Source organism: Parus major, chromosome 8 (genome assembly GCF_001522545.3).
Source record: "Parus major isolate Abel chromosome 8, Parus_major1.1, whole genome shotgun sequence".
In the NCBI taxonomy this organism is placed as follows: domain Eukaryota; kingdom Metazoa; phylum Chordata; class Aves; order Passeriformes; family Paridae; genus Parus; species Parus major.
This window is the reverse complement of record NC_031777.1, coordinates 21,450,881-21,474,139: the sequence shown is the minus strand read 5'-3', so window position 1 is coordinate 21,474,139 and position 23,259 is coordinate 21,450,881. Positions and strand designations below refer to the sequence as shown.

General features: G+C 47.7%; 1 protein-coding gene across 5 annotated transcripts in view; it reads right to left on the bottom strand.

Moving 5' to 3' along the window:
• RNF220 (ring finger protein 220) overlaps positions 1-23,259 on the bottom strand; it is a 215,850-nt gene that overhangs the window by 47,205 nt on the left and 145,386 nt on the right. For 2 of the 5 annotated variants that reach the window (XM_015636627.1, XM_015636629.1), the window contains 4 exons: positions 22,322-22,367; positions 12,951-13,046; positions 8,938-8,980; positions 914-1,035 (listed from right to left, as the gene is read on the bottom strand). In XM_015636627.1, coding sequence (XP_015492113.1) covers positions 914-1,035; positions 8,938-8,980; positions 12,951-13,046; positions 22,322-22,367 — 307 coding nt within the window. Of the gene's footprint in view, positions 1-913; positions 1,036-8,937; positions 8,981-9,127; positions 9,300-12,950; positions 13,047-22,321; positions 22,368-23,259 lie in introns of those variants that run through there. The other 3 variants (XM_015636630.1, XM_015636631.1, XM_015636633.1) reach the window with 2 other exon arrangements.

Below are 23,259 nucleotides of genomic sequence, written 5' to 3'. Positions count from 1 at the left end.
CAGGATAGCAAAGTATAGAGCATACAGCAGCCTCTATTCCCATCCCTGTTCCTACTAACCTAAAGTAGAAGTAAATAGATACTGGAAGAAATTTACAACCTAAGATCAAAACAAGTTGCAAGTTTCATAATTTTTACTCAAGGAAATTTAAGGTCTGGTCCCTACAATAGTGCTGGCATTCATTTCAACAAGCATTCCCCTGGCTTGCATGCAAAGTTCATCTATCATGGAGGGACATGATAACAGAGATTCCTTTGACCCCTAGCCGAAGTGTTCTCCTGCAACACAGTTTTGGGGCATACTAATCAATATACACCTCTCTTTATACTATGCACCTCTTGAGGCACCAAGTCCTCTACTGAAGGTTTTTCCTAAGAAACATGAACAAAAAAGCCCTATGACCAAACTCTCTCCCTCCCCCAGGGCTTGTTTCTCTTTCCTTGCTGTTTTTGGGATGAACAGCAAGAGAATGGTTCTGCTTAAATGCACTTCGCTGGAGTAAAATGGTCATGCAACCTTTACAAATCCCAGTCTGCTACAAAAGAACCCAACAAACAATAACTCTAAAGTTGTCAAAGGCACAGATCAGAACAAACTGTTCTTCCTGTGCTACACAGGATGCCTGAAATCCTACAAGTTTCATAAATTTCAATACCTCCACCTTTAAAATCTACAAATTAGACTTCTGTAACAGCAGAAGGGCTCATGAAGTAAAGTTACTAATGCAACAGAGCAGAAAAATCCAGAGGAATCCATCTTCCCAGACAAAGAAATTACTACAGATCTTAGGGTGACAGTTAGCATTGCTTGCAAGCTCAGCAATGTTAGTTTTTGCCCCACATTAGGTCAACTGCAGACAGAGCTGGGAGTAGGGAGAAGGGAATGGCAGCTGGTGATCCTGCTGCGCCTCTACCTTTGCAAGGCATTGTTCCACATGCCTACTCATCTCCTCCTCGGATCCTGACAGAGGTCGGCTGCAGAGGGGACATACCTGCCCTTCGTCTTGCTTCCTCCGTTTCATTTTTCCAATCCGAGCTGCGTGGAGAAACCAGGGAAAGAAAACAAACAAAAAAGGAAGACATGTCAAGTTTGTAGATCCAGTCTTTATTTGCTCAGCTCCAAATAATAAACCCTTGGCAGAAATGGTAAGATTTCACACCAGAAAATCCCATTGTAACTCTATTCTGACCTCTATAAACAGTACAGAGACTGCTACTTGGCACTTTTCAGAGGAAATCTGTAACCTGTAGCTGAGCACTCTGATTCCACAGAGGCAGCTATTCACAATGTAACAACTAGGAAAAGGAATATGTGCTGCACAACCCATGGTAAGTTATTAGAATGGTTAAAATCTTTCCCTTGGAAACATGAAATTGTTTTCAAATTCGAGTGATCAAGCCAATGAACCCTGATTTGGATTTTGCCTCCTGAGTCTGAGGCCCTTTCACTAACACATCTATTCCTTCTACAAGAAATTGCTTAGAATGTAGAAGGATGATGTAGCACCTGATAACCTTGGACAAGGCATTTTACTATCACTTCCAGGACCACAAAGCCTCCTGTACACCCTAAAAAACTCCTCAGAACACCATAAACAATTCAGAGCAGTTGGTAGCAGGTAATATTTAGGGAAAATAAAGATATTTACTATGAAAAACACAGGACCCATGCTAGATAGCTTCTCTCTGTTGTTTTTATTTCATGAAAATTAGGGGCTACACTGCCTTCTTGAGAGCATGCTCTAGGAAACAAACATGTTAGGAATCACGATGATTAGAAAAAGCAGCCAAGATAGCCTGTTGCTTAATCCAATAGCTGGTTAATTTGAGCCATCGTTTAATGTGATCAAAACATCTGGAACCAAATCATTTGCATTAAAAAGAACTTCTGTCTTTTATTATGATGGCTTTAGGCAGGTATTACTGAATAACTCAATCACTGGCTGCAGGAAAGTCACTGTTGAATTAATAAGGAAGGTCAAAATTCTGAATGAGAGACAAGAAAAAGCCCAAGGAAAGCCCATGTGATAATGAGAGATGACACCACCAAAAAGCTGTGTTAGCCAGAAATCGTTACTGACATTGTGAGCACTGCAGCATGCTCTGAAAGCCTTCATGCCTGAGCACTGTGGGATCAACAGCTCCCTGCAGCCAACGAGTCAGAGAAAGCTTCTGGAATGCCAGGATGAGAAGGACCAGCGTACAGGAAAGTTTATGTCAATTGTTTTCTAAAGTGCATCAGTTCACAACACACACATCAAGTGAATTATAAAGTTTCAGCTGAACACATCAGTACAGACCATGAAGGCCTCCTTCAAGACTTTCTTGTCGGCTTCCCTGGACTCAGATTTAGGATATACTTTCCCACAATCTGGAACTAGGAGTATTCACCATCCTCTATACTCTCTCATGCTCCACCACTACGAAAGCTTCAAATTATTCCTTGGGCATTGTTTTTCCTCATTGAAATATATATGCATGAAAACTCCCTGAAAAATACATCTCCACTCCTCACATCCTGGAAAGCATTCTGTAAATGCGACATTACTAGACTAAGAGAGAGCAACTTGAGACGGAAACAAGAATGGTTTAGGTATCTGGCACTTTGAGCAACAAAGACTCAACACACAGAGCTTTCATCATTTGTCTAAATTTTATTTGTTGAAGCTCCACAACCCTCTCTTTTGTTGGGTACACCACACTGCCAGCTCCACAGCCCTCTTTTTTAGGCAGTTAAGCCACATGCTTTCTGGCTTGTACTTTAGTGCCCAAGACATTTCTGAAGCTCTGGTTTAGTGCATACCTATATCCTTCAGCATGGCTCTTTCACATAAGTTTAGGATGCTCTTTCCTTGCCTCACTAGCCCTGTAGAGCCAGCAAAAAATATGGAAGGAGGCTGGAATCAGATATGATTTGAGCATTCCCCAGCAAACACCCATCTGGAAAGAAACACAGAAACAAAGCCTTCTCTATCCTAATCGCACACACAATTTTCCCTCACCTCATCATGTTTTTAACAGGGAAATGCAAGGAAGGAGCAGTATAATTATTCTGGTAGGGCTCCCCATGGCCAGACAATTCAGTTAGAGCAGCCTGCCTGGTGAATTTATTAGTATTTTTAGGGTTTTTTTTACTGCCATCCTCCAGTCCATACACTGTAGCTGTGACAAAAGGAAGACAATTTATTTTGGGTCTTCTATCGAAAAATTATTGGTACCATTTTGCCAGAACCAGCACCTGATCTGCTGCCGAAACGTTAGTGCAGAGCAGGGAAGAGACCCTCACTCTGCTCCAGCTCTACACCAGACCCAGCACCCAGCACCTATCTTGACTCATTTAGCTCCACAGAGAAGCAGCCCTTTGAGTTGCAGCGCCACAAGTGAAAAAGCCACTGGAGGAAAAGAGGTGTTGAAAACAAATCCCCCTGCCATTTTCATTCTCTGCTCATTAGCAGCAGCAGCGGCATGCCCACGGAGGCCACGGGTGCCCCTGGTGACAGGAGGAATGGAAAGGGAGCAGCCTGGAAAGCACATCCGAGCGGCGCTGCTCCTGCCCGACACACGCGGCCCGGCCATCACTTCCAATCAGCGCGGCAGGGACGGAGCGGCCCCAAAGGCAGGGGCTGATTGTGGCGCTGTCCCGAAGGGGAGCAGCTCAAAAGAACACGCAAGTGAGACCACAGGATTGCTAATTAGTGTTGATAGATGCGATCATTTCTAATTAGCTCACTAATCCCTCTCCCCCTCGCTCCTGTCGCAAGAGCATGAAAAAAAAAAAAAAAAAGTAATTCTCTCCTGTAATTCAGGAAGATAAAAATGCAGCCAGTTGAGGACTGGATGTACAAAGAGGACAGAACTCAGGGAAGGAGGCTTTTTTCACAAGCCTGACCCATTCTTACCTCTGACTGTGATGCCTTGAGAGGCTACCTAGAACAGAAGCTAGACAGTGTTAAAGGAATAAAGTAGGTATTTATTAAAAAGGCCTTCAAAAGATAGTTGGGCAGTACAAGAGCCCAGCCAAGGCTACACCCAAGATGGATGACAGGTCACATGTTTTTACACTTTTATAAGTTTTGGTACATTTACATATTGGGGTTAATTGTCCAATTACAGCTTCAGGTTCTGAAGTCCCATCCCCTCAGATTGCTCTCCTCAATTTGCTGTTGTTTATACTTTTTGGGCCTGAAGCTACAATGGTGTCCTTGGTTCTTGAGCTGGAAAAGGATTGTTTTGCCTAACTAAACTGTGAAGAGAACTTGCTAAAACTTCATAGGAAGTTCAGAGTTATATACTAATGCAGTACAGAATCTGGAAAATATGAAAGCTAAAACTTAAGGCATAACTGAACAAAGACTCCATAGCTATTATTCCAACCTTCTGCCAGGAGGTGAGGAGTTCACTAATTTTTATTAGCATTAATAATTATTATTAGGCTATCAGAGGGCTTCCAGCACCTCTGAGGCCTCACCTGTAAAGATGTACATTACCCTACAAATGGCTCCTGCTGCAAGTGCATGTTCTCCTTCAGATTACATGAAACCATAAGGCACCTGGGGAGTTTAAGTCACCACAGCAGATGAATGAGAAAGAAGCACATGGTGGTGAGCAAGAACTGGGATCCTCTGCAAGGGGAGGGGGATATTATGGTCTCTGATTTAACCTAGGAGCTGTGCTGGCTAAGGGAATTGCTCTTCCTTTCACTGATACGTACTTCTCTATTGTGGGGCTATGCAAGGTGAGGCTGCTTGCACTAGAGAAGGAGCCAAAATGCACTTGACAAAGCCACTGCTGCTGAGGACACACTGGTTCCTGCCTTCCCACAGGTGCAAGAGACAAGGAGCCAACCCATCACTGCTGCTTTATTGGCAGGAGAAACCGAGGATCTTTTCTAACAATGAGCTCTCCTCATCAAGGCTGAACCTTATTAATGCTTAAAGATCATGTTACCCTGTAGTCCAGCCAAACTTCCTGTGAGAAAAGCTAATGGATTTTAGTTTTCATTGGTAGTCTCCTCCCCAAGCAAAAATTCACCTTCAGGACAGGGCACTAATTACCTCAGAAGTGCTCTTACACAGGATCTAGCAGTGGACATTGCACCAACCTCTCCTACAGCATCAAAGGACATGATTAAGTTACTAGCAATATCTCTTATGGTTCCCTCCACCAGTTTGAGTGGTCCCCTGAGTCCAATGCAGACATCATTAGCAGCTCCTGCAATGGCAGGCCAATCAAATTAAGTGGAAACATTTTTGCCTCCTTTCCAGTGAAAATCATCCAGCTTTATTCCTCCCCCACCCATCAGCTACAGAAGCACAGGACATGGTCGTGGTTCAACAAACTGCATGGTCTGTTTGGAGAGACACTTAGGGTAACCACCAAAACTGGACTCACCTTCTCAGGGAGGTGCAAATGGAGCCTTGTAAGGACCCACTTCACAACTCCCCTGAGAACGCAAACTTTGGAAATAATCCTAAATTTGAGTCAAAGATATTCAAGCACAGGAGCTAGCACCTGCTCTCTGCAAATCTACTAGAGGAGTCCTGAGGAGTGGTTATACCTACTTTTGTTAGGTCTATCACAAAAAGCTTTTGCAAATGATCAAACTCATCCAGAGCATCTGATGCAAGGGAACAATGGCAGTAGTGGAAGAGCACAAAAAGCCATCTCAAGACTAAGCAAAAGCAAGTAACTATATGGTCAAGAAGGAATCTGTTCCAGACTTACAGTACAATTTGCTGCTCATCTGCCCAGAAACGAACATTAAGGACCAGATTCACAAAAGGGTCTCAGTGCAGCTTTCAGATTTGCACGGCCAAAGTTCCACACAGATGATTTTCAGCAACCTTCAATGTGACACTATTCTCTGAGGTTGGCACCTACTTAACCTGCTGAACCCATGTTCTGATACACTAAGCCAAACTTTGTGCCTCTAATTTTGAATGACTACCCAACTGCTCTGCACTGCTAGTCTCCACAAGCATCAATTTCCAGGGTGGCTTCAAGTTTTCAGTTTGGCAACTCTGGAAATAAGGCAAATGAAAGAAATGCTTCCTTTGTTACACAGGTTCATCAGGAATCAGCACCTCATGCTCCTGGGTTCACAAGGACACAACCTCTGCAAAGTGAGTTTAGCACAGGTGAGAGGTGCAGGATTAACTCACTGAGGCTGACAGGGAAGCTGTGATACAAACACTCAAGAACCTAACAGACAGAACATTAATCTCCAGCTCCTGAGCTTGAAAATGCCTTACTTACAGCTCAATTTAAGTTACAGGTCTGACTTACAGAATTAAAACTCTGGCCAGTCAGGTACATATGAACCACGTTACTATCAGGACCTAATCATGTTGTGGCCAGGCCAATAGCAGCTCACAGAAGACATTTCCTTCTCTACCTTCTCTTCCCACAGCTGCTTTTGCACATTCCTGAATGAACACAACAGGATGGAAAACATCAAGGTCCAAACAAGACTGAGTCACAAACAGCCTGGGAAGCCAAGATTTGGGTCAAGGACAATGTGGAGGAAGAGCAAACACTGTGAGCCCTTTTTATGGGAGTAGTTTCCAGAAGTGCTTCTAGAACTCAGCTCATAAAAGCTTGACAGAAATACCAAGACAAACTGTATACAACAATATTGAAAAGTACACATAAAACATAATAAAAACAAATGGAATAGATTTTTTTTTTTTACAGACTGCATTTGCTATATCTTAACTTTTCTGCAGTGTGTCAACAATATGAAACAAGGAGCCAGGTGTCTTTGGACAAGTCCTACACAATTTCTAATCATGTAAAATAATCAGGATTAGGAAACTAAAGTTGCATGATTGATTAGAAGCACACTTAAATACAAGATATAGATAAATAAGAGGTTGGTTTTTTTTCCCCTAAAGCACTCCAGTGTTCTCCATCTAAAACATTACTGCTCAAATTACTCTTTAACAATAAGGTGGCAAAACTTACAAATACTGCAGTTATATCAATGCAAACAAACGTGGAGAATGAAACTGGAAAGCAAGCAGCACTCAAAAGTACAAATTTAGAGACACATGCAGAGAAATGAGCAGCAGAACCCACCCAACCATTTGGCTGGGTGCAGACTGCACTACAGGTATGTTTCGGGAACAGCACTAATCAATCACAGAAGGCTAAGGTCAGAAGGAACCAGCTCTGATCTAATCTGACCTTCTTTAAGACCCAAAGCACTTCACCTGAATTTCTGCATCCAGCTCCCTGACATCTACACCCTCTTCATTTCAGGGTGAAGAAGAGAACCCCAGCATTATTAGGGCAGCATATATGTTCTTTCATTTGAAATATGGCTGTACCACAAAAGGTACATACAAAAAGAGTAACACATCCAGCAAAAATAATGCAAATGCAGTACAAAACTACCTGCCTCCCTTTAGATGAGCACAGGTTCACAAAAACATCCAACAAGCCAACAAGAGTTCCCAAAAGGAGATTACAGCCTACCCAGATTTGTTGCAGCCCTCCTTTGGGATAGAGACAAAAGCACAGAGCATTACTGAGCCAGTGCAGCAGAGCACACTCACACCAAGAGCTTCTTCTCATACTGAAGGGCTCCACAATACCAAGAATTTCACAAGTCTGGCTCAGACTTTTAAAAAATATTTAAAATAAGGTGACTGCACACTGTTGGCCTGAAAAAAGGTGGAAGGAGAGAGCTTAGCCCTAGCTATCCAACTATGATAAAGGAACACTTTGACATCCTTGACTCCAGACACCTTGGTCACACAAAACAAGTCACCACAAGCAGCACCTCGGTGTATCTGAGCCATTTGAACTCTCTGTGTCTGCCTGCCAGCACTGGCAGCTCTCTGCACTCATCTTGGAGTGCAGTGAGCCCTTGCCAGCAGTTACCTGTAACTGGTGCAAGGTAACTTATTTCTTTGTTCTGTGACTTAACAGACTTTCTGGAGTTTGCAGTTTTTTCGTCCTCTGGGTTGATATTTCAAAATCCCAAAGCTAGTTCTGAATTCACCTATTCTAACTCATCAAAGACTTGGATCAGTAACTTCTATTTGCTTAACACTCCACTAAACATGGAGGGCTTCAAATTCCAGCAATCTGCTTTGCTATTGGCACACTCTAAACCCTTTAGCTACTTTGTTCAAGTAGATCTTCTTCTAAATAAACTCTAAAAGCACAACATCAGAGGTGTTATCCTGAACTATCAGGGCAGGAAGCTCGACATTAATGAGTCTATTAGCCCAAACAACCAAATTCTGACTAAATGTTACATACTAAAGTAGCTACAAGCAGTATAAAACCAGATGGTAGAACATTGTTACTGTGTACATGGTAAGTTCTGACCTCTGAACTTTGAGAAAAGTTTTAACTTCTTCAGCTCTAATAAAAAAAGTGTCCTTCCAGCTTTTCTTTCCAATTTCAAAGCAGAGAAATAAACTTGAAATAAAGTCATGTCTGATTTGGTTTTTTGGAAACCAGGCTGCTGTCCACTAGAAATAGTTGTTTACTTGTTAGGAGTGCCCACAGATACAATAATGAAACTACCACACCAGCATCTGTGAGTTTGAGAGGAAAAAAACCCTAACAAAACAAACCATGACGTCAGACGACACTCAGGCTGCTTAAAAGTTTACTGCAAGATTCAGCCACGTGAGCGGTGAAAGCTCAGCAGCCGGGCCCCACACTGAAAACACGGGTTTTGGAGCCTGTTTTATACCGGCGGGGGGGGGGGATCTCGGCGGTGGGAGCCGCTTCCCTGGGGAGCCAGGGGTGAGCGTGGAGGGCTTCACCCCAGTTCCCCCTGTGCCCCCCCGGCACGCCGAGGCCCCGGCGAGGCTGGTGGCGGCTCCCGGCCCGCGGTGTGGGGGGCGCGGGGGTGTCACACAACTCGGCCCAACTCTGGAAACTTCTCCGGAGGGGCAGGCACGATGCGGGCCGCACTCACCGTTCAGCCGGGTCTGCCGGTTCGCTCGCACCCGCAGGAAGGTCTGCAGAAGGGAGACAAGCGCGGAGAAGCGTCAGGACGCGGATGTACACAACTCGCCCCCCGCCCGTACACAAGGCCCGTACCGGTCCCCCGCGCATCCTCGGGACAACGCACCGTCCGCGGGCCTCCCCCCCACCGCAGCACCCACCTCTTCCCGGCCCCCGCCGCCGGGCCCCCTCTTGCTGCTCTGCATAGCCGCGGGCGCCGCGGGCGGGCAGCGGGCGGCGGGCCCGGGATGCGGGTGGATGCGGCGCGGCCCGGCAGGCGCCGCCGATCAGCCCCCGGCGGCCGCCGCCATGTTGGCCCCGGTCATGTGACCCGCGGCGCGCGGGTGAGAGTTCACCAGGCAGTTCCCATGACAACCGACAGGGGGCGGCAGCTCCCGGCGAGCCCGGCCAATCAGAGCCCCGGGGCGGCTGGAACCCGGGGGATCTGGCCAATCAGAAATCAGGGGTTACTGGACCCTGCATGCCTGACCAATCAAAAATCGGGTATTACTTGAACCCTGGGGTGCCTGGCCAACCAGGAATCAGGACTCACTGGAACCCAAGGGGCCATGCTCAATCAAACCCCAAAGTAAAATTGCTGCTCAGCCTGGGAGCAGCTGGGAAGCAGATTTCCTTGTCCAATAATAATTGAGCACCCTTTAGGCCCAACATCACAGGCCAATCAGAGCCTTGGCCCCAAAAAAAAGCCAAAGGCACCAGGGTGACACTCTCCAACTTCTTTTGCCCAATCAAGGACTAGGGCCTGAGGTCTTTTGGCCAATCAGAATCCAGGGCTAATAGGACCCAAAGACAGGTGTGTGGCCTCCACCCTGCCATGGAGCTCCCAGGGCTGGGGGAGTGGAGCCCCAGGGAAGCAGAGCCTTGGCAAGTGGAACCCTGTTCTCCTCCCTGCCTCCCGACATCATCTGCACTGCTGGAGCAACGCTGAGCATCCACCTCAGCTCCAGGGCTCTGACACCTGCCTGCCTTACCCAGAAATGGCCCCTACCGTGGGCACACCTTGACTACAGGTGGAGCCTGCGCTTTCCAGGCACTCCTCCCTCTTCTCCTTTCCATTTTTCAGCAAACCTGGGCGGTCAGAGCTGTCTCATGGATTTCTCTCCTATAGCTGCTGCACAGTTGTGGTGGAGGATGGCCCCAGGAGAAAGGCCTGAGGTTGGGACAGAGCTGGGGGCTACAAATTGGGCAACGGAGGCTTCTGTACACATAAATCCTCTATCTTCCCATCTCTGCAGACTCCTCAGAGTTTATTTCCTGGAATCAAACCTAAATTTTGGGTCTTCTCTCTGGCACCAGACCTGTTGCTTCTTATTCAGATGAAAAACAAAAACCAGCCTGATGCACGTTTTGCTGCCCCAGATGATGATGGGCAGCTGGACAGTTCAGGTGCTGGCTGGTGAGCTTTGCACAGTCTGTCCTACATCCCAGCTCTGCCTGCCTGCTGAACACGCAGCTGGATTTTCATACATGCATTTACTTAAAAAATCAAAACTGCTGATTGTTGGCTTTACCCTTTTAATGAACTGAGATGTCTTTTGGGAGGCACGCTTACCTGAGCCTGGGGGGAAGGAAGTGAGCCTTCCCTGGACAAGGATTTTAGGCTTTTGGTTACACTACACTTGCTGTTCAGTCACAAATATTCTGTGGGCTCCCTCCAAGCCTGAAACACCTTTTGTACAATTAATCGCTTGTAATTTGCTGTTGATTTCTCCACTGGGTATTCAGAGTTTTATCTAAATGTAACTAAAATGGCTTTGTTTTTATTCAGAGCTCTGTATGACAGAACATACTGTAAGAGGAGCAGCCCCTACTGACCAAATCCATTGGCTGCCACCACCTGGCTCTGATCAGTCTCCACGTACCACACCAGTGGCTTGGCACGGGGGAGGCAGGAGGATACCTCCTCCCCACATCCAGAAGCCACCCCACTGCCTTGGCTGCAGCCCCCTCTCAACATGGGGAGGAGCAATGCAAGCAGCTCAAGTGCTGTGCAAGCCCCTATTTCTGTAGCACTTCTATTCATAAATCTCCTTTCCTAAGTATCCCCTTGGTATATAAGCACAAAGACTAAGAAAACTGAGCCACAGGAACTCTGAAAACCCAAACACCAATAACTCACGTTCTAGCATGTTACTGATACACTGTATAATCATGATTAGATCACAACACAAGGGACAGTCCTAATACCAGCACACCTCTGCATATGGAAAGTTGAATTTTGCAGCCCTTAAAATCACCACCATGAGAGTCTTCTGCTCTGCTTCCCGGGCTTTTTCCCTTGGTAAGCCAAGCAGACTGGATTCTCATTCATATTGTGGCTTTATTAAGAATACACGGAGGCTTTACACACCCTTGGCACCCACTCTGAGGTCCCTTTACACTGCCAGTGCAGCATAACGCAGCCAGCACCAGCTTAAATGAAAATCAGGCCCCAAAGGTGTTTTCTCCCTGCAGTGCAGACTTACAACTCCCATTACACATTTGTATTAAGGGCTGCAACCCTCCATAAAATACGCTCACAAACTTAAAGCACATTAGAGAGTAGGTGGACTCAGCACATAGAGGGGCTTCTGCTAGGAATATTTGCTTTTCAGTATGACATAATAAAAATGTACAGGAACAGAGGACTGCAAGGGGCCACCAATCTCACAGAGACTGATGTCTGACAGAGTGGGAAGGGAGGGGGATTCTCCAACTAAAGGGGCCATGGCAAAAATCTCTTCCATGCCCTTTTGAAATGAAAATAATTTATTTGTTAGCTTTAATAAACAGGCATGAAAGAGAGCAGGATTACCTGAAACAGGCATTTCTGTATCTTCTGTATGGTTTTGCTTCTCTTTGCACCAGCTTTTATTGTTCGTGGGAGGATGAAGCGGCTGTGACGTGACACCAAGTTATAACTCAAAGCCGCATGTGAACATGATCCACAACTGATAATATAACCAATAAATAGGACAGAGATGGAATAATGGGCAACAAATGTATGAATCTGCTACTAACGGGACCCATCTTCAGGAACACCTGTTATAACAGGGTTGGCTCAATAAGAGCCTCAGCACTGGTCATCGGCCTTTCTCTGCAGATTCAAACACTGACTTGGCACGTGCAAAGCGACTGATGCAGGAAGATAATGAGTGCCTACCTGACCCTGGGACCAGGGTATGGCTGCAGACCAGCACAGAATAGAGGGTGACGGGTGTTTGACATGCTGGTACAGCCTCAGCCCACCCAGTCTGTCCATGCAGCAAGTGGACACGTGCTTGGGTCTGCGCTGAAGACCAGCACTAATTTACCTGCTGCCTTTCAAAGCCTACTTGAAGCCAGTGGCTGAGTACAGGCTTGCAGCCAAACAGTTTGGATGTGTGTTGAGCTGGAGTCAAGTGTGCCAGCCTGCCCCAAAACAGACTTACAACCAGCCAAGCTGTACTTGTGCTGCTGCCCTTTTCTTCATTTCTTGCTCCATCTCCCTCAAGTTTTACTCATTGCATTACCCAAGTCAAGACCTGCTGCTCCTCTGGGAAGAGAGTGTTTTATAAAACAGGCTGGCATGGCTGTGCTTTGTCCAGACTATTTTCTGTCTTGGATGGGAGTCATGAGTAAAAAACATCACTTCTCTGTAAGTTTCTCAATGGGCACAGGGTGAGTAATGACAAACATAGCCATGGAAATGAGACCAAAATGGTGAATATAATGCAAATACAAAGATTACATAATACAAAGATTTAAAAACCTTTTTAAATACCACAGTGGTTCTAGTTGGAGCTGGGAGGACTTTGCAGACAAAAGCCCACCTTTGCCCACCTGTGAGGGGCCAAGTGCTCATGTCCTCGTGATGCCCACAGGAGAACCAGGGCAGTGATTGCATAGCCAAGAGCAAGCTGTCACACAGAGACAGCTGTGGGCACTGGGGTGTGCTGGCTCCCTGCCTAAGGCTGAGACCAGCAACAGCATCTACCTGCTTACCTGGTATCTGTCTGAGTGATGGATGTCATCTGAGGAGTGGGGTGATGCTGTCGGAGAATCTCCTTCCCGCTTGATTGAGGCCGACAACAAAATTGACTGCAAGAGAAAGGAGAAATTCATGTTGCGAGCACTGTTGAGCTCTCTGCCTGTCTCTGAGCTGTCCTCAAAGCTATGGAGAGTGTCTGCTGAGTTGTGGGACTGTGCTGGGATGGAATACCGGGCTGTGGGACTGACTCTGCTCTTTCTAAGGGATTCTGCCCCGTGAAGGGACCAGGGTCTCGCAAATTACAAATGAATCATGCAACAATGGGACAGTCATTTTTACCCCAAGTCTGCTGGCTGGGGCAGAATCAGGCCCTGATGGAAATAATATGTGAGGACCACACCAGAAATTCTCATGGTAAGACACAGGATTGCTGAGGTGGAGCAGTGCTTACATGTCCTCATCTGCCCTTTTTAAGTGCCACTAAATCTCTCAATAGCTTTGTAAACTACACTAAAGCTCTCAGCACCTTTGCAGTGCAACTTCCTCTTCCTTCAGTAATGATGCTATTTATTTTAATAAGTAGCACAGAAAAAAAAGGGCCTTTTAGAAGGTTAAAAAGCTCAGTGATATTTGAGACCTAAGAGATCACTGATAAACTTCAAGTCCATAGTAGGTAAGTCTAAATTCTACACACAGTGAACACTAGCAGGAAAATTACTATGGGAGTTTGACAGCATCTAAAGAAATGCACACTGAGTTGCAATTGAACTTTATGATTAGAGTACGTTGAAGGAAAAATGAAATTTGAAATTCTAATTTAAATTAAAAATTAGCTAAACTAGGCTAAATATAGCCCACTACATTGTGAAAAAATGTACACTGGAAATGCAGCTCTGCAGATGTTTGTTTCTGAAAATCAGCTGGCAAGATTTGACAATAAATGACTGCTTGGAGATGTGTGTGTTTGTGAAGGGAAGTGTAGATATCATCTGAATTGGACAGGTCAAGTGTGATGACAACATTATTAAAAAGCATAATACCTTGGAGAAAGGCAAGTATTCCAGAAATATTTGCCTCTGGGTTGAAATGAAATGTGAAAAAATGTGCATTTTTTGGGAAAGATATGTGAAAGTGGAAAAATGACTCAGCATACAAATAGGTTCAGTCAGCAGCAAGCAATCTCCCTGGCTTGGACAGCTTTCCACGAGAACAGCACAGCAGTGTAGCTGGCACGGGCATGGAGGGAAGGCAGGCTTGGGGTGGCAGTGGAAGAGGGCAGTTTGGGATACCGAGTTCAACCCCATGGGCAAGAGGCACGTCCTAGTGTGCAGTGCAGATCTCTGCCATAAAGCACAGCCCTACCAGCTGTGGGGAGATGAGATGTCCTGAAAGGGGTCACAGAGGAGTTGACTGCTGGGGTGCTCAGTTATTTCCTTGGACAGAAGTACTTCCACCAACTGAGGGCTGTGCTGACCACATCTTTGGGCTGGCTTGCTCCTCAGCTCAGCCCAACAGGGATGCCAGGCACTGGGAGGCCCAGTGGGAGCCCACGGGGCTGGGGCACCCATCAAAGGCTGCCCCAAGAGCCCAGCCTCCGCTTTCCAGAGGACAGATGGATAGAGCAGAGAGGCTCCCTGGCTTCATGTGCTGGCTAAACCCAACTGCTAATGGACTTTGAACAGCTTTTATTTATTTCTAGAAAAGCCCTCTGCAAAATTTCTGCAGAGTGCAGACCCTGAGCTCCTGCTGTTTAGTTTCTTTATTTTCTAAGAGAGAGTGAGGACCATTTTTGAATAAGCAGGATTGCATATGTCCTAAAAAACATAGGGATAAGGCTCAAAGCCTTCAGTTGTGACTCAGAATGACAGCCCTGACTGCGGCAGCGTTAATGCCCTAATAAGCCAAGCATCCTGGAGCTGGGAGGGTTAAATCTGTTTTGTCTTCCAATGTATCCTAGAACAGGGGAAAAAAATACCCATCTCCCCATTCCTCCACGACAGACAGACAAACCCTGCCCGCCTCCTGCTCCCCCCCTCAGCTTCTGGTAGCTCTAATCCAATATTATTATGTGAAAAATGGTTGAGCTAGCTATGGAGACAGTAAATTAAACGTTATGTATTAGTTTTTAGCGTGTGGTCCCAGGAAGAATGCCGGCCCCATTTATTCCACAAACCTCCTGAGCACCATGGCAATGACCTCTGGAAAAACGCAGGGCTAAACTAATCCCAAAGATGTCAATCTCGAGGCCTCTTCTACATACACTTGCAGTTTAGATTAATAAACTGTCTATTTTTAAATTGTGTGCAAGCACTTCAATTCTAAATACCTTGCCGGCATGTTAAACACAGCGTTAGAGATGCCAAGTCACACTTCCCCTTCACTCTGAGGAAACTTAACTTCATTTGTTTTTCTCATTTCCCTGTGCTATGCCACATTTTGCCTCTCGGGCAGCCATGGAGGCAGGCAGAGATGCAGGCTCAGAGGCTAAGGATTAGAAAAGGCACTCACCCTCAGGGTGACCTGGATTAGGCCAGCCTCTGCCATCCCATTTTTGGTCTCTTTTACCCCAGACTGTCATGCTGAGGCTGTTTGCCAATGGCTAACCAGTGAGGATGCCTGACCACAGCACACCAAGCCAAGGATTTGCTGTTCCCTGCACCATTCTGCTCATTTCCTCACTGGTCCTGGCAAGCAGAGGAAGGGTAGTGATGTAATTCCCATTCCTCTCTCTACTGCATTCTGGGAAGATGGCTGTGGAGTGAAAAGGTGCTCTCCCAGCCCTCATGCATGCCCATGCTGCATGCCAGACCCAAATTCTTGCATCCCAGTCAAAAAACAGCACTGGGTGCTCTGTGTGCAGACAGGCCTGATGTGGAGATGCTCTCTACCATGGGACCAGGTTCTTCAGCATGTTGGGAACAAGCCTTGATGCTGAGATACGTCTTTTCCTTTGGGGAAGGGCCACCAGCCAGCTCATCCATGCCTGGCTGACAGTACATCCCAGCTGCCCTTCAGAGTGTGTCTGAGTGAGGATACTGGGGGGAGAGGACCCTCCTCCTTCCCTGGTCTCCCCTCCACGACTCCCACCATCAAAAATGGAGCAAGGGGCTGTATGTGAGTGGTGGTGCAGGTTCATATTTCTCCCTCCCCTTTAAATCATCTCTCCATTGGGTAGAGGCACTCTCTGTGGAGGTTATAAACCCTGAGAGGATCAGACTGAGCATTACACCTGGGGCAAGCTAAATAAAAAAAGGTCACTGGTGCTTTTTAAACATGGACAAAAAAGCAGTAAAATGTGTTTGAAAAAAAAAAATCTGGCATTAAATCATGACTTTTTGCCTGCCTTGCCTCATTAAAAGTGGCCTTTTGGAAGGTAAAATTATCATTGTAAGTGATAAGATCTTTAAGAAAATAATTCACGGCTTCTTCACCCTTTAATATGATAGCCGCCACCGGCTAATTTTTTTCTTAATGGCAACGAGGCCATCAATCTTGTACAAGCCCTGTGCTCCCTCCTTCCTCCTGCCCCTCCTGCCATGCTGGGCAGCCCTGGCCCCGCTCAGTGATTCCTTCCTGGCCCTTGGAGCCCAGCTGTGCCGTGCCAGATGTGTCAGGATGTAGGGCTTTACCCGCTTGCGTGCACAGATGCCGAGGGCACATCAGCCCTGCTCATGCTGCGAGGCTCAGCCTGGTCGCTCCCGACAGGCTCCATGGATCGTGCAGTCCTGCAGAGGTCAGCCGGGAATGTTTCAGCAGCTCACCGAAACTAGGAGCAACACCTAGTTTACATATCTAAATACAGGGGCAGGTTTGGTGGGAGTCAAACGCGCATCCCGCAGCCTGTGTGCCTGCTGCTGTGATCCCAGGCCACGGATCCCCAGACCTGCTCCTCCCTCCTGGGTGGAGGAGCCGTGGGCAGTGCTGAGGCAATGTCGGCAAGGACACAACTTCCAACACGCCCCCGGCTCCTGACCCGCCGGCTCGCCAGGCGTGGGCCCCGGGCAGCACAGGGAGGGGACGGGTGTCAGGGTGCAGCCGCCAGCCCAAGGAAATGGATGGAAATTGCCGGCACACGCCGCCCCCAGCCCGAAGCGCGGCCTCTCGCCGGCAGCCGGGGCAGGTGTCAGCGTGGGGACAGCCCAGCCCGTGCCTCTGACATTCTGCTGCCTCTCAAGGCCAGTCATTTGAGAGTATTAAAGTGCTGGACTCCTGCTTTCTGAGAGCCCTGGAAAAACATAAGGAGTCTATTTTTCTTAAACAATCCATCACAGCTGCTGTCAGCAGAACAAATACCCTAACCCTGCTTTTTATGTATCTATATGGCCTTTTTAATTTTTTTTTCCCCCACAAAGTGTTCCCTGCTTGATGCATTCAGCTTTAACTCTGCCGTCTAAATAGGTACTTATCACTTAACATGGAGGTGATGGCTTGACATGTTTTCTGTCTCCTGCCCTCCCCTCCACGGTAGGGAAGACGTCAAAGTGTTGCTAATAGCTGTTATCACTTGGGAACTGTAACCCGAAAGCAATAAGTGATACCAGGCCTTGCTGTGATTTTCCCCCTTAACTCTGCTAGCCATTTTTTATGTTATTGCTGGAGGATCCCTGACACAAAGATGCTACTATTAGAGCTGAGTTTCCTAGAAGCTTTTGGAGGGTCTACATTTGCTCCCGGGAAAAGTTAGAGGTAAAATTATCTAGTGGCTTTTAGCTGGCAGAGATAAAGGTGGGATGGAGCTGGGGATGAAAGGCTTAAATGTGAGAAGGGTGTGAATGGTGAATAGAAATAATGGTATCAGCAGCTTCTGGCCTTCACTGAAAAATTCCAGTGGTTCACAAGCAGAATAAGCTTACAGAAATGTGAGCTACTAATTAATTTCTGTGCATGTTACAATCACACCTGGGACTGCAATGGAATCTCTCTTGGAAGAGACACCAACTACATGGTGGGAAAAGGGGCCTCTTCCAGCAGAGCCACCCATCAGCACTCTGGAGATGGAGGGGGAAAGAGGTCTGGCCCAGGTGTGCCCCTCTCTGCTCCTTCTGCTAAATGCTGAGGTTTCCCCTGGTCTAATGGGAGGGTACAGCTGTTTGGCCCAAGGGGAGTGCGGGGCTTTTTCTGGTCATGGGGTAATTTGTTTTATGGAATAAAACCTGGCAGATACTTGGTTTTGGAGTGACTCTGGTATTCATCACCCCAAACTGCAGGAAGCACAGCCAGCTAACACTCATCCTATGTAATTTCCTCTCCTTCACGTATCTGTGGGCTGTTCTCCTGTCCCCAGTTTGGCCATAGCTTTGCCACAATATCCAGATTTAGCTTTTTAATCTTTCCTTGTAAATCACAGTTACAGAGGGAGGGAGCACAGATACAGCGAACAACTTCGCCAGAAGTCCCAGACTCCCAGTCTGTCAGTGACACAAGAGAAGGAGTTAAAACCCCAGGGAACTGACACCCATCCCCTGTTCCTACCACCAGACATGATATGAAGAAGTAAAATGACTGTGCTAGAAATTTCATCTCAAGTGAGGCAGCTGGGAAGGGCTTAATAGACATTCTGTCAAGGTTTAAGGCTCCAAATCTTGCTTGCTTTGAAGCTCTTTTTCCTTGGACGGCTTTAGTGGTCAAATTTCCCACTAGATGTTGTAATTCTCTCTCAAACTACTTGGTGAAGCTGTAAAATCATGGGGGCGGGTGGGGGAAGCAAAGAGCTCTGGCACTGTGGCTTGGTTCCCAGCTCCACCGGAGGTCTGGGAGCAGCGTGCTGGCTGCCTGCCTGCGGGCACCCTCCCTGGAGCTGGGTGCACACCTAAACAAACCAGCCCCAGGCATCTGCTGGGTGCGTGGGGTGGATTTTGCTCATGGCCACTCACATCAGTGTTTGCAGCAAGAGCACAGCCAGAGCTGGAAGGGGGAAAGGCAATTTGCAGCCATGTATTAGGAAGCAGAAGTTGAAAACGAATGCTGAACCCATCACAAGAGCTGGGATGCTTCATGGAACCCAGTCCCCTCCCCTTCAGTGATCAGTACCAGCTCTTGCACAGGGGATATATGTTTACCTGTTAGGTGACAGGTAACAGTCTGCAGCTAATACCCTGAAATCCAGGCAGTAGTGAAGTGCTCTTAGGTAACAAGCAGGACTTGGGGATGCTGACTCTCTAGGTACCACCAGCGCTCAAGAAAGAGTGGGAACAGCTGGATTTACACCTCACCAACACAGGTTCAACACAATGTGTGCTCCTCTCCTGCCTTGCAAGAGGCAGCCAAGGCAAGGGGAGAAAGGCAAGGGAAGAGCATGAAGTTGGGGAACAATACCCAAGGGAACCTCACACTGCTGACAGCTGTGTACAGACTCCTGGGTAGCCACCAGTCCAGATGGTCCCTGGTGTTCTCCACATGCCTCTGTGAGACATTCCTGCTGCCTGCTCTGCCCGAGACCCAGGCTCTGGCCATGCTGGGGAGTGCTGCAGGGAAGCTCTGGCCTCTCAGAGGTCTTGGGCATGGCCAGACCTTCAGAAGGGACCTTCTGAGTGACAATCTGCTTGTCTAAGTGCTTTGCCCAGAAGTGGTGTACCACCATCTATGAGGCTTGGTCTCTAATGGCAGATGAGGATCCTGAATGCTGCAGATCTGTGGCACTCAGTGCTGCCCTCTGAGCTGCCTTTGCAGAGAGGGAGCCCAGGCACCGAGCAGCGGTGCTGGCTGGAGCCCCAGCTTACAGCCCTTTCCTGGCTGTCACTGCCTCAGTCAGCTCTGATAATAGAAGAATCTGATACAATAATCCTGCATTCATCACATCCCATGCTGAGTGATTGGATTTTCTTTGACATATTGCCATGAAAATTGACCAAGTGCAGTGAGTGACAGCTCTTCAGGGGCAGGGGAGCAGTGAGTGAGGAACATGCATTTACATCTGGGCTTTTATTGTCCAGAGAGATGTTTGCTGGGGCAACTGTGGGGAAGGGGTGGGAGCAGAGCTAGGACACAGAACATGGGAAGATTAAATCCCAGTCCCAGCTTCCCCCCAGGAAGAGCTTCAGGCCAGCATAGAAGTGGCAATAGATATGATGCTATAGGCAAAGGTCCTAAATAAGCCCTAAAGCGGAGTTAAAGCCACTGGTGTCCACGGAAGTAACTATCAGCTTGCAGTCATCCCAGTTTCCATGGCCCTGTGTGAAACCAGCTTGCCCTTGTTTGTTTTGCCATTAGATGCTCCTGAGGGATAGGGAGGTGCAGCCCCTTCTCCCGTTGCTGAGCTGCTGGAGCTTCTGGCCTTTTTATTGGCACCAGGAAAAGGACTGGCTAGGAAACATTGCAGCAGTTTCATTCCACCAGTTCCAGAGTGGTACAGATCTCCCCTGGAGTGCCTGCCAAACCTCCAGTGATGCCTGGGTGCCTGGACAGGGACTGCAAGCCCAATCCCAGGGGTCTGTACCCCGTCCCTCTGCCTGGGACTATATCAGAGGGACTTGACAACCTGATGGGCCATTCACACACCTTGTTACAAACATGCAGTGGGCATAAAGGAAAAGAGCAGCCTGCATCTCCCCACCACCCTCCTCCTCAATCCCACCTGGTTACAAAGGGGCCTTTAATACCAATCTTAGGTGAAGGTGACAGCACTGTGCCTTCCCATGCCACACAGGACTTGTCTCCCAGCAAAAGCCACATAGAAATAATGAATCCTCCTGGGCTGAGAAGCTTTCAAGCTCTCTGAGAAGGGAATGAAAGATTTCCTGATTTCACCCTCTCCCTCCCTGCTCTCCTGGCTTCTTGAAGTTAATGTTCTTAGTCCCAGACGTGACGGGCAAAGGGAAAAGATCCATGTGGTGACAGGGGACGATTGATCTCTTTTACATAGAACGACGCTCCAGTCCCAGTTTAATCCCCTTGCTCAAGGCAAATGGGATTCTTTGTCAATGGAAACTTCAAAAGCCTGGCCCTGCCTTGAGATGGACCTTCTTCTTTATCTGGTCTCTGTCAGTCACTCACTGTGTTTGCCTCCAAACAGCTAATCTGTCTTCCTAGCTATCCTTCTCCCTCACAGGTGATGTGTTTGGGACTGTTGAGTTATCTACACAGAGTCCTGATGAGGAGGGAACGGGAAGATTGCAGTCCAGATGCTTTCATTTTTCTGGTGCCCTTTCCAGCTCCTTCAAGACATCTCAAGGCAGCTTCACACTCTGTGGATTATCAGCAGTGGAGGGTTTGGGGATTCCTCTCTGTTCTGCTTGTTTTCATGGGAGAAATAGTCAGGTCTTCATTCTCCTCCTAATCTTCCTGGGACTGGACATGGGAGCAAAGTATAGTTATACAGGAGACAAAGGTGTGGAGCACTATGGAGTATCAGTGCAATTTCTTTTTTCCCTTGAAGGGTTTGGGAAATTGTTGGGGTTATTTGGGAGCCATCCCTACCTGCCAGGAACTCAGGTCAGCACAGTGGGTCCCAGGCCTCTCCCTTGGGGGGGCACACAAGGTGTTGATGTTCTTGGCAAGAAACCCAGCCCCAAGGAGAAAATCTAGAACTGAAATGTCAGTCTTTGCTTCTGACATCACATGCCAAAAAAATCACCATAAGCATCCAGAAAAAGCAGTGGGGAATGAGACTTAATTCTAATAAAACAAGCATGAAGACATCTCCTGTGAGAGATGCCCTGCACTTGTCTGGAAGCCAGGAGCTTTCCTCACTTGGACTGTGTCATCAGAAGTGCAGGAGTACCTGGAGCCCTTGCCTTTGCCTATCTTGGAGAGGACAGCATGGTTTTCAAAGGCTGTGCAGCACCCTGCAGTGCTCCTACCTGTTCTGGTCTTTCCCACCCTTGTGCCACATGAAGTCCAGCTGACAGCAAATTATTAAATGATGTCCTTTGCTCTGTGAGTTTTGTATTTCTGCATTCTGAGCCAAAGGGATAGGAGGTGAGTCCGGGGGAGGGGACTGAGGCTGAGATGGGGTCTTTTAGTGATTTGGGCTCCTCCTTGGGTGTGCTTCACTCCCTTGAGGCAGGCCCACTCTCCCCTTCCAAAGCTGGCATGTGGCTCTGGCTCCAGGAACTCCCACACGTGATTTCCCAAGCTGAGCTCAGGCTGCATGTGATCAGCTTTCATTAGCTGTCATTAGACACAATCTGGAGTCCCAGAGCCCAGCAGGTCCTTCAGCTCTGCCGTTCCTCGGCTACACAAGGAATGCAGAGCCCTGTGCAGGGACTTGGCTGCTCCAGCCCAGCAGCTTTCCCCAGTATCACCAGCCCCCAAAGTGTGGCCACCTTCCTGGGAGACAGCAAGTAGCAGGACAGGGAGCAGGCTGGGAAGCTGAAGGGGTGTAAAGAACATCCCTTGGAGGACTGGAAAGATATGCTAAACCAAGACATGAGGTTTGCTCACTTACCTTGGGGGTGCCTGCTGCCATGGCATCCTTCAGGATGGAGCTCTTGCTGCCAAGAGAGGAAAGAACAAGGTCAGTCACAAAACTGGCAGGCAAGGAGGGGGGTGCTTTGAGAGATCTCATAAGGTCAAATAGCAAAGCACATTGTTTCTCTTCCCTGGACCAACAAGAGCCTCCTCACCCTGACTGGAGTGGCATGGGAAGGAGAGCAGTGCCAACTATTTCTCCAGCTGTAACAAAATGGTCATACAAGTGTAAGTCCCCAAACCAGCCACATGAGTCAAAGACAGACTCTCCCCCTGCCTGGGAGAGGAGAGCAGCACTGGGAAAAAGCAGAAAGCGAGTCTGCAGGGGGAAAGTCTGCAGGGGCGCAGGGAAAAAAGCCAGGCAGAGGGGAGCAGAGGTGGTGAGCCCTATGAAGGGTCAGGCACAATGTGAAAAAGAATAGGAAAGAGGATGAGATTAAATCGGTGTAAGAGCAAGGGAAAAAAAGATTTCCTCAGCTCCAGGCACACTGGGGAAGCAGCAGCTCTGCTGGAGGCTGAAGTGATTTGTTAATTCAGCTTGTTCCCCATTTAGTAGGGAAGGAGGTCCCTACCCAGTGCTCCTCCTCGCCTGCCCTCGCCAGCGGGAGATGCTATAGATTTAATAACACCTTCCCCCCTCCAGACAGGTTAAACTTGAAACAATTACATATCAAAGCCGACATGGCGGGGAGGCCTGCACTGTAATTTTTTGGTTATTAAAGTAATCTCTCTCATGTAAATTCTCCTGCTAACATGCTGCAAACAGCATTAGGAAATAAATTATTTCCCCATGATTCGATTTGTCAATGCAAAGCACCTGCAGCAGGCAAAAGGCTCTTGAAATATGTTGCCAAGCCCAGTGCCTGTGCTTGTAAGCACATGCTGGTGGGGCGGCTGGCTCCCAGCTCCCCATAG